General features: G+C 43.4%; 1 protein-coding gene across 1 annotated transcript in view; it reads right to left on the bottom strand.

Moving 5' to 3' along the window:
* Positions 1 to 12,214, bottom strand: part of EXT2 (exostosin glycosyltransferase 2) — a 169,881-nt gene that overhangs the window by 7,970 nt on the left and 149,697 nt on the right. The window contains exons 10-12 of the mRNA XM_006865033.1: positions 8,431 to 8,574; positions 5,730 to 5,858; positions 3,881 to 3,963 (exon numbers count right to left, since the gene is read on the bottom strand). Coding sequence (XP_006865095.1) covers positions 3,881 to 3,963; positions 5,730 to 5,858; positions 8,431 to 8,574 — 356 coding nt within the window. The remainder of the gene's footprint in view (positions 1 to 3,880; positions 3,964 to 5,729; positions 5,859 to 8,430; positions 8,575 to 12,214) is intronic.

The following is a 12,214-nucleotide window of genomic DNA, read 5'->3' as shown; positions in this document are numbered from 1 at the left end:
TCCGATTTTCAAAGGATGTTTACAGCTGTTTCTCTTCATTTTGAGTTGTGCCCCATCAGTAAATGAAGGTCCCACAGGCTTTTCTTGATTCACATCATTACGGTTAACTCTACTGTGAGGAGGCAGCTCTTCCCCAGTCACTTTTTGAGTGACTGCCAACCTGAGTTGGAAGTCCTCATGGTACTTATGATTTATAACTTTAGTTTGTTGTGTTGGTGGTGGTAAAGGCTAGCAATAGCAAGTCAGTTTGGACCCATAGTGACCCTGTGTAGGGTTTCCTAGGAGCAGCTGGTGAGCTTGAACCGCCGACCCTGGGGTTCAAACTGACTTTGCAGTCCAGCACATTAACCCACAGTTATGTATAAAACCCACTGAGTTGGTTCTGACTCATAGCGACTCTACAGAACAGGGCAGAACTGGCTCAGAATCTCCAAGACTGCAAATCTTTATGGAAGCAGACTGCAACACCCTTTCCCCATGGAGGCTGGTGGGTGCCAACTAACAACCTTTTGGTTAGCAACTAAGTGCTTAATTGTTGCTAAGCACCATCAAGTCAGTTCTGATTCATAGTGACCCTGTAGGGTTTCTGAGGAGTGGCTGGTGGGTTTGAACCACCAACCTTGTGGTTAGCAGTGCCATGCTTATCCTACAGCACCACACCAGGACTCTATGCGTATGTATGTACATATACATACAGAGATATATAGGGAGAGAGAGAGAATATATATTGATCAGGTGGTGGTTGTAGGGTTGCTGAGGCAGTAAATCTTTATGGAAGCAGAAAGGCTCATCTTTCTCCAGCAGAGCGGCTGAGGCTCTCTCTCTCTCTCTCTCTCTCACACACACACACCCCACGACCACCACCACCACCCCAGCCCCCCACCCCACTGACCCAAATATGCTCACCTCTGAACCTAAAGGGTGGCGGTTCATTCCCATGCACAGGTGCTTTGAAAAACAAGCCTGGGGTCCTGCTCTCAAAAGGTCATACCCTTGAAAACCCTAGAGTTCTACTCTGCATACGTGGGATCGCCAGGAGTCAGAATCAACTTGATGGCAACTAACGTGGTAATTCAATGTTTAGTGTTTTGTTGTTTTTTTTTAACCACTACACTACCAGTGAAACATTTACTTATGAAGATCAAAGAGCACAGCCTTCGGTATAGATTTCATCTCAATGTCAAGAAAACAAAAATTCTCACCACTGGACCAATAAACAACATTCTTATCAATGGAGAAAAGACTGAAGTTGTCAAGGACTTCATTCTTCTTGGATCAACTATCAACACTTACGGAAGCAGCAGTCAAGAGATCAGACGACGTATTGCACTTGGCAAATCTGCTGCACAGGAACTTTTTAAAGTATTGAAGAGCAGAGATGTCAGCTTGAGGACTAAGGTGTGCCTGACCCAAGCCATGGTATTTTCAATAACCTCATATGGATGTGAAAGCTGGACAGTGAATAAGGAAGATCGTAGAAGAATTGATGTCTTTGAGTTATGGTGTTGGAGGAGAATACTGAAAGTGCCATGGACTGCCAGAAGAACCGATAGATCTGTTTTGGAAGAAGTGCAGCCAGAGTGCTCCTTGGAGGCCAGGATGGCTAAACTTTGTCTCTCATACTTTGGACATATTGTCCGGAGGGAACAGTTGCTGGAGAAGGATGTCATGCTGGGTAAGATGGAGGGTCAGAGAAAAAGAGGAAGACCCCCAACGAGATGGATCAGCCAGGTGGCATCACTGATGGACTCAAGTGTGGCAGCGGTAGTGAGGTTGGCCCAGGATCGGACATTGTTTCGTTCTGCTGTGCATGGGGTCGCTATGAGTCGGTTCCGACTCAATGGCACCTGACAAGAACAACAACAACACTACCAGAACGCCTTACAATGTTTAATTTTTTGCGGAAACATAGCCTATTTGAACCTCAGTTTTTGCATCTGCAAAACTGGGGGAAATGATCTGATTAATACCTAATAAAGTCTAAGCAACTGCCTACCTTATTTTCAAAGGTCTCCAAATAGGACACCTCCCTTTCTCCCTTACCCACTTTCTTCAGTACATAATAATAAATAATAGTAATAATACACCGAACTGAAATCCCTAACTGCACTTCTCGTCTCTGTGTATCTGTGAGGAGCTCATGGAGCTAGAGAAGAGTTGTTTAAGCCTTGGCATGAATTTGTCAACTTTTCTCCCCACTCTCTGTCCCTGGACCACAGACCCCCAACTAATGACAAGAGTTTCTGGCTGGTGTAAACAGGAACATGCCTGACTGCTAACCAAAGACCTGGAGGTTCAAATTCACCCAGAGGGGCCTCGAAAGAAAAGCCTGGGGGTCTACTTCGGCCAACGCAGCCACTGGAACCCTATGGCACCCACTTCCAGTCTGAGACACATGGAAGGGGTCATCATGAAGCCAAATCAGTTCCAGGGCAACTGAAGACTAGCACTTGGGATTCTCCCCTAACAGAGTGAATGGCTGGTTTAAAAATCTGAGGTCTCTTCTAGAATGATCTATTGTAATTAATATCACTGCCTGGAAGTGTGAGAGACTTATGATACCCAGGGCAGATGATTTCCAAAATCACAATATATTATTTCACATAGAAGATAGTTACTAAGAGCCATGTCCTTGGAGTAAGATATTTATATAGGACAGAGATTACTGAGAGAACAATTAGGGAATAAAGGCTTATTTATAGAAGAATCCAGGCCAACAGACCAATTTCCGTATAAACAATCCTCCAGGCCTGGAAGGTTTTCATAGGGCTGAGAGGTTTCAACACGAGTGCTGGGAGCAGGTGCACCTTATGACCTAGGGTAACTTGGCCTGGACATCTCATTCAATTACAGCCATTAGGGCACTCCCCGAAAATACCTGGTACCTAGCTAGACCATACAGGCAGCCCCTGGGTGATAAACATCCAATTTACGGACAACCCACTCGTACTTGTTCTTTGACTTCATGTTAAGTTTGCCCTCACTTTGAAACGACTGAACCAACCCCTACACAAAACAAATTACTCACTATCACCTTCACTTACTGCACGTGCAGTTTTTAAAACACTGAAAAGGCTTCGAGCCTTTTCTTGCACTAAAGTAAGGTTAAATACAAACAGTATCCAATTCACCTGCAATTTCTTAAAGACAACAGTTAGAAACTGATCTCTCGGTAACCCAGGGGCTGCCTAGGAGGCTGAGGGCTTGCTGTTTTGGGTAGGGAGAAGCCGTTGGAAGAAGTAGATTCGATTCAGGTGGGATGCACATGCGCGCCAAGGTTCAGTTCAGGATCACAGTGGTCTTATGGGAAGGCACAGTCTCCCATCTTCTAGACTCACCGTCACAGGTGCACTTGTTGAAGAAACAATGGAAGAGAAATAAAGGGAACATTTCAGAGCTGCCCTGCTTGTTTTTGCTCTGAAATGTAGAGAGCTTTGTTTTCAGTCCTGTTCCTGGCAGGTGTTTTAGGAGTGCCAGCAAAGGTAATTTGTCTCTGGTGGGCTTGATTTAATTATTTCCAATCAAGCCTCCACTAAAACGAGGGCATATTACCCTCCAATCCAATCCAGTATTTCCTTAGAATTAACCAACTCCCCTCAAATGACTGTAGACGGTTAACGGTTTGGAGAAGCTGGTTCCTGGAGCTTAGGGCCTGCTGGATTTTTAAGACCCTTCCAGCCATTACAAATTGATTGAGAAGCATTCCAAATTAATTCTTTGGGTGACCTGGGCTTGAACTAACCCAATTCCCACAGGGTAAAGAAAAGTGGCTGTGGCTACCAGCTGCTGTCCTTACATCCCCAACCAAGGCCCATAAACAGGCCCAAGGCAGGAAATGGGGATCAGGGCTTGGCTGCCTGCTGGCTGCAGGCCCACTCACCTCTCCACCATGTGTGTCTGGTCTAGCGAAAGTCCATCGATAGCTGTGCACTCGGGACACTTGAATTTCTTTCGTGGGGTGACCTGCCGAAGGAGCACAAAACCACATGGGCTGTCAGTGCCAAAGACAGTAACCGTGTGCCGTGATACCATCTGCAGGTTCTCTCTGGGTGCACACATGCACACACCTCGCCATTCCTCCATTCCACTCCGCCTGGCTCAGCCACCAGCAGAACTCCCAAGGGCCCAATAAAAAGGGCTTGGAGGGCTTTCGCCTTCTGTAACTGGAAAGCAGTGGTGATGACAAGCTCCTTAATTCCTGTTTAATGACTGTTTTCGCACTGCCAAGGCCCTTGTATAAACACCATTTGTTCTTGCAGCCATAGGGCGATGAAATACAGCTTCCCATAACTTTCACCGTAACCTCAGTTCCAACAGGCGTCTTTCTCCTTCCTCCAGCGGGGCAAACACTACGAGAATGCCACGCTCCTGAAGACACCAGGTTAGTGTGTTGTTCCCCTGGCTCCAGAAAGAAATCTGACAGTCCCTCCCTTACCCTTGGAGTTGGTAGCCCTTGCTCCCCGCTGCTCTCCTCCCAAACCTTAAACTACTAACCTGGAGAAGGCTGCTATTCTAACCTAGTGAGACTAGATACAACAGAAGACGGAGAGGAGGGAAATCAAACTAGGTCACTATGGTCAGACTAAGGTCCGCATATACACTCCAGGAATTACTGCCCAAAGGAAGCAGCCACAGATAGAAACAGAAAGAGAAATTGGGGAAGAGGGCAGTCCCTTTAAAACAAGCCTCACAATTTGCATTCTTTCACTTTCCTTCCAGTCAGCTGTTCGCTGAGTGATGACTAGCTAGGGAGGTCAAGTTCAGGGAGTACAGACAGTGACTTTTCCTCTTCTCTTGCTTTAATCTGGCTTCTTGGTATGAGGAACCAGTGGTGGAAAGCCATACCCTGGAGTCTGGCCAAGAAGCTCTGTCCATTTTCACCCCGGGAATTCTAATCCAGAAGGAAAAAAGGTCCAGATGATTCCACACATACAAAAATGGGCACTTTCTCTACACAGCTGGGAATCTGATCTAACTAAGCAAAGTCTGTATTTCAGAAATAAGTAAACGTATAGTTACAGAAACAAAGAGGACCCTATGGATGCTTACTTTTAATACGTAACGGGAAAGGTACTTTAAAAAACTGGTCATGAAGATTTGAAAACAATGCTTGTGGTGGTGATGTGCCATCGAGTCGGTTTCAACTCACAGTGATCCTGTATAGGGTTTCTGAAGCTGTAAATCTTTATAGGAGCAGAAAGCCTCATCTTTCTTCTGTGGAGCACCTGGTGGATTCGAACTGCTAATCTTGCAGTTCGGAGGCCACACAATCCCACTATACCACTAGAGCGCCTAAAAAACTAGTTTAGAACAACTACAGTTGTACAGGATCCACTGCCTGCTCAACATCTATTAAAAAAACTGGCAACCTTAAGAAAGATATAAACTGAGTCCTTTAGCTGACAGAAACAGATTCCAAATTAGCTGTGTGAATACATGAAATTTTCTTTGAAAATACCATTTGTGGGTTAACTATCACAGCCTTTCTCTTTGATACTAAAAGTTGAAACTAAATAATTTTTTTTTAAAGAAAACCTATTTAAATTTGCAAAACTTAGCTTCAATTTTAAATTGCTAAAGAGTCAACCATACTCTGAGGGCTCAAGTTCACGACGTCCTATACTTTATGTCCTGTGACAACAACCTCTCAGGCTCCGAGGCACAGCCAGAAGCTTCCTCAAGATCACAAAGCAAAGCAAGTGACGGAGTGAGACAAGGACACTTCCTACCTTGATGACAGCTTTCCCTGTGACATTGGCCACCAGGAAATTCATCGCGATGTCCTCACAGTTCATATGAGCGTCCACCCAATTCTTGATGTCCCCAGGCATTTTGTAGGTATACAGGTAGTTAAAATACTGCGAAGGGACACAAAAAGAAGAAACATTTCAGGGGCAGCTTCCTTTGGCTGCATATAATGGGTACCCGAGTCATGGTACAGAGATGCTCTCTCTTAGAAGATTAATCACAAGGCTGTTGTGTTACTAATCCAAAGGGTCAAACATCATTAATAGAATCCTTCTCTGCGCCGTGGTAGGATACAGTGCCTTCAGACTGATTGAGGAATCATGCGTTTGATAAAGGTTTGTCACGGACACACATCATCTTTTACTGACTCCTTCCCCTCAAGTTACACTGTTTCACACCTGCATCCTATCTTCTCTCCCCAGATTGTAAACAGAAACCGCGAGCAACAGCGGAACAACATTGCAAAGGTATGTGCTTTTTTTTTTTTTTTAAATGTTTTATTGTGAATTATGTGATAGTTTACATAGGAGAACATTAGTTTTACATTCATCCTATCGTATATCGTATATCGTCTCACTGCCATGGTTACAATCCCCTCCATGCATTATCAACCAACCAAAGGGTATACACTACAAGCCTGTCCCCCAGTCGTCAGCACACAGTCCCTCTCCCTCTCTGTGTCTAAAGTCCCTAACTGCTCCATCTCTCCACGTCATTGTCTCTGCCTCCATCTTAGGCATCATTGTTTCTTTGGGTAGGGTCCAGCTCTCCACTCTTCTCCCTTGATGGTCCCAGGACTTCCGCTCCTAGACTGAAAAGTTAATCACTCCCCTCCTTGCTACAAAAAATGTCTACCTTTACATTTCCAACCCTCACAAGCCGTCCTAATAACAATTATTCACTATTGTATCACAAGAGACCCATCTGCATTTTCTTTCATCAGCCCTGCCCAGACAGATTGGATACTACTCAGTGGAGAGTCTACCTTCCTTTATACCCTCTGAATCTAGGTTCCCTCTTGAAAGTTTGTAAGCCAGTCCCTTCTTGCCTTTGTAGCCACCCCCCAATTTTGGGTAGCCAAAGTCCAAGTTGCCCATCCCTGTCTACTCTGTGCATGGAGGGGGTGGGAATGATCCTTGCTGTAAGGATTTGTTCCCTCTTTTGAGCTACTGCATCCATAGGTGTAGGTCAGGTATGTGCTTTTTAAAGCAGAACAAAAATGCGACAATTCTGAAACAGCCATAACCTACATGTAAGAAATAAGTAAAAATTCCTGTGCAACAAACAAACAAAAACATACTACTATTGCAAATCCCAAAAATTATAAATCTTAGTGTTTTTTTTCCTTGTTTTGCCGAGAATAAAAACTCACCTCTGGACTTAAGCTCTGAAAAATATGAGGGTAGACATGCTAAGTGCTCAGTGTTGTTGTTAAGTGCCGTCAAGTCAGTTCTGACTCATAGTGACCCTGGATAGGGTTTCCGAGGAACGAATGGTGGGTTTGAACTACCGACCTTGCAGTCCAGTGCTTATCCTACAAGCACCACACCAGGACTCCAATACAGATACCGCTAAATTAAAGAGCCACTGTGAACTGAACAGATCTTTCTCCTGACGTCAGTTCTTGTGCCACGACCGACAGCTTGTCTCTTACACCACACATTAACCATGCCCTCCCAACAGGCACTCTACCATCAAACCAAAAAGCCTAAAAGCAAATGCATACTACGCAATCACTCCCTAATAGAAAAAGAGTCAAATGCTCCAGCTGCCAATTCCTAGAAGTGTGAAGACTAACAGCTACAGAAAAAGGACTGCCACTTCACCATTGAAAGGCTGGAGGTTCAAGTCCTCCCACCACAGGTGCCGCAGAAGGAAAGGCCTGGTGGATTTACTTTAACAAACCAGCCACTGAAAATGCTACGGAGCAAAAGTCTACCCTGACACTTACTTAGGGGGGCGTCATGAGTGACAGGGCACTTGATAGTAACTCAGTAAAATTAAACTTGTATCACTTCCTCTCATCAAAATAGCTAAGTTAAAATTATTTTATCATAAATTTACACAAGGGAAGTTAAGGTAAGATAGTTCACATTTTGTTGATGGGAGTATAAATTGGCATAAAAAAACACTGAAAACAATAGTCAAATATAGATTAAAAAACCCCAAAATGCTCATACCCTTTGATATAGTGACTCTACTTCTAGGATACAATAGCATTATTTAAAATAACAAACAAATTAGAAATAACTTAGATACCCAACGACAGAGGTATGGTTATACATAAATAATGGTACATTCATATTATCAACAATGTTAAAGTTATGAGGAAATGTGGACTCTTCCTAAGGACTATGAGAAATATTTTTTTCTCATTTTATGAGAACTGTTCACAATCAGATACATAAAAAAAGAAAACCAGTGAGAATATTCACAACTGGAAAAAAGAAAAAAACCCAGTAAGAATGGTTACTGCTAGGTAACAGGGTTACAAGTGACTCTCATTTTATTTTCTGGAATTTTCCATACTTCCTACTCTGAGGCTATATTACTTTTACAGATAAAATTTTTTTTCTAAATTCCTCAACAGGTGGTGGTATGGAAAGTGAAATTGGGCCAAATAAAGTAAGGCTCATGCTGTCTGTCAACACACATCCATCTGACTCAAGCCTTCTCACTTACCTTGTGATAAAACGCTGCCCCTGTGAGGACCATGGACACTTCATTTGTCCACTCAGACTCATACTTCCACTTACTCATCTCATGGTCCCAGAGATGCAGACGGCCTGGGTAACCCACCAAGCGATCTGGGAATTCACGCCAGACCTAAAAACAAAAACACATCAACAGTCAAGTCCCAGCTCAGACATCAATCACTACAGAGCTGTGCCTAGGTTAAAACCTTCACAAACTAAGGTCAGGATGAAGGAGAGCTTCTGAGGATGTTCCTGTTACTCAGGTCCTACTCTGCGGCCAATGTTAACAGACAGATGCGGATTCTGATTTTCTACCAAACTTCGTGTGTTGGTTTGGGAATTTCAGGTAAGGTAAAGGAATAGCTTATTGAATTGGCCCGTACATGATTAATGAAACAGGTTCCATTATGAAACAGGTTAGTGAACTCACAATGAGAAATACATTGTTGTTGTTGTTGTTATGTGCTGTGGAATCGGTTCCAACTTCTAGCGACCCTGTAGAGGGTTTCCAAGGCTGTAAATCTTTATGGGAGCAGAAAGCCTCATCTTTCCCCCACGGGACAGCTGGTAATTTCAAACTGCTGACCCTGAGGTTAGCAGCCCGATTCGTAACCACTACGCTACCAGAGCTCCCTGTAAGTCAACTGCCCTAATTTGCTCTAGATTTTGGTGATTATAAAAATCTAACAAGTCTCTTTTTTCTAAAGAAAGCAGCTATTTTTTGTGAGTGTTCACACCTTTGTATGATCCAGAGGAAGTCTAAAATATAGGAGATTTGTCCAGTTCTACAATCTGTAACATGTTACACACGTTCACTTGATTTCTAATAGAGTCTTACTGAATTAAACAGCTCTGGAATACTGGAAGCTGTTGTTGTTAGGTGTCCTCGAGTTGATTCCAAACTATAGTGACCCTATGCAGAACAAAATATATCCAGGTCTTGCACCGTCCTGGAATGTAACAATTGTTACATTCCAACCAACTGTTGCAGCCATTGTCAATCCATCTCTCTGAGGGTCTTCCTCTTTTCCAGTGTCCCACTACTTTACCAGGCACGATGTTCTTTTCCAGGGACTGATCCTTCCTGATAACATGTTCAAAGGATGTGAACCAAAGCCACTTCTAAGGAACATTCTGACTGTACTTCCTCCAAGACAGATTTGCTTGTTCTTTTAACAGTCCATGGTACCTCCAATAGTCCTCACCAACACCATAACTCAAATGCATCAATCTCTGGTCTTCCTTATTCATTGTCCACCTTTCAAATGCACATGAGGTGACTGAAAATACCATGGCTTGGGGCAGGCACACCTTAGTCCTCAAATGGACATTTCTGCTCTTTAACACTTTAAGAGGTCTTTTGCAGCAGATTTGCCCAAAGTAATACATCATTTTATTTCTTGACTGCTGCTTCCATGAGCATTGATTGTGGATCCAAGCAAAATGACGTCTTTGAGAACTTCAATGCTTTCTCCAGTTACTATACTGTTATTAATTGGTCCAGTTGTGATGTTTTTTGTTCTCTTTACGTTAAGGAGCAATCCATACTGAAACTTGCAGTCCTTGGTCTTCATCGGCAAGTGCTTCAAGTCCTACTCGTTTCCAGCAGCCAAGTTTGTGTCAACTACTTATCACAGGTTAATGGGTCTTCTTCCAATCCTGATGTCACACTCTTCTTCATATAATCCAGCTTCCAGGTTTATCTGCTCTGCATATAGACTGACTAAGTCTGGTGAAGGGATACAACTGTGACATACACCTTTCCTAATTTTAAACCATGCAGTATCCCTTGTTCTGTTTGAATTAGTGTTTCTTGGTTTACGTATAGGTTCTGCATTAAGTACAATGAAATGTTCTGAAACCCTCATTTTTTGAAATGTTATCCATACTTTGTTATGATCCACATATTCCAATGCTTTTGTACAGTACAACTAACCAACGAGTGTTGGATATTGAGGGAAAAGTACCAATAACACTTTCCCCCATATGTCCCTGTGTAACAGAAACAGACAACAAACAATGCTGTCTAGTCTCTTCTGACTTACGGCAACCCAGGAGTTATTCAGCGTAGCCCTAAAGAGAGAAGACCCTTACTATCAACAAGGACTGAGAATCTACCAGTAGCTCCTGGTGCCTCTTCTCCATTTCCTCTGCTGGTTTCTCATCCTTTACCTGCCTGAGTTCTGAGGGCTCAGTCTAGGGCTCTCTTCTCTTCATTAAACTCTCTCTCTAAATTTTTATCTGTAGATCTGCACTTTCCTGAAATAACCAGCTCTCAGGATAATACTTAACATCTCCACCTGAATAAACAATATCTCAAACGTAACATGTTCAGAACATAATTCTTGATTCAAGCCACTCTGTCTTCTCCACTTCAGTAAATCATTCACCCCATTGCTCAAACTAAGGGCCAGCCTTTATTCCTCCCTTCCTCTCCCTGACCACATCTAATCCATCAGTAAGTCCCGCTGGTTTGGACTACCTCACACCCTCTCTACTGCCACGCCCCAGGTCAAACTACAGTCATGCCTTGCCTAGGTCCCCAGGCTTCCAACCTGTCTTGTTTCCACCTTGCCCTTGCAAACCAGTATTTACAACATATCCCTGAAAGGACTTTCGCACGGAGCAAATCAACCAGTGGGCTCTGCTCTATGACATCCGTTTCTAATATTAAGGTTATGGCTTACATTATACATTTATCTCCATATAAACAGATACATAGTACAACACAGCTCCCCCTACACCCTAGTGTCAAGCTCAGGAAGGATGGATCAGCCGCCCTTCTCAAGAGCTAGAGTGATAGTAATCCACACCACCAAAAACAAAACAAATCTTTTTTTAAATGGCCTGCACCCAAATTAATATATATATATTTTTTATTACAAAGGCTTCCTATCACACTAAGAAAAGTATCCAAATTCTTTACCCTGACCTACAGAACCTACCCTTTCTCCAGCCTCGCCTCTACCATACTGCCCCACACCACTTTCCTGCCTGTTCCTTAACCCTTTATGTTTCTTCTCCAACTTCTTCAGAAACCTGGCACGTTCTTGCCAGTCGAGTCTCTGCTTGAATGCGAAGGCTCCTTCCCCAGACCTTCGGATGCAAAGTAAGATTCTCAGGCCAACAGCATCCCCAACTTTCAGTCTCCATCACATCCCCTCATCTTTTGACGTTGTTTACCAAACTTGCACTATTAGAAATTATTTGGGTTATTGTTTATTTACTTATTGACTATTTTCTTGTCTTATTTACGCTGGCATTCTGGGCACCAAGAACAGTGCCTGGCAGACCCTTGGTGGATGCACGCACAGACAGGAACTCAGTAGGCACAAAGCCAAGAGTGAGAGGAGGAGACCAAAGAACCTTTCTCTTTCCTTCACTCTTTGATTCAGGAAGGAAACCTTGCAGTCGTCTTGATCCACAATTACCATTAATAATAATGTGACCACCTTTGTGTGTGGAGATCACAGTAATAATCCACAATCCCTAAAGCATGTGTTTTAAATTGCTTTTCCAGAAATGGGGTGAAGGGAGATTTGCAGAGTCAAGTCTACTGCCTCACCCAGTCCTCCTTGTGATCCACATGCTTTTATGGGGTGTCTGACTTGGACGTGGGGCATGGTATGAACTATGAAAAGAGCTTTTCTGCGTGTGAAACCAGCTCACCTAACAGGGCACAAACCCACAACCTTGGCCTCATTAACACTAGACTGTCAGCACCAGAGTTAATTGGATACAGGCATTATCATAGCTTCAGACAAATGAAT

Source organism: Chrysochloris asiatica, unplaced genomic scaffold (genome assembly GCF_000296735.1).
Source record: "Chrysochloris asiatica unplaced genomic scaffold, ChrAsi1.0 scaffold00075, whole genome shotgun sequence".
Classification (NCBI taxonomy): Eukaryota; Metazoa; Chordata; class Mammalia; order Afrosoricida; family Chrysochloridae; genus Chrysochloris; species Chrysochloris asiatica.
This window is presented reverse-complemented; position numbering and strand designations above follow the sequence as displayed.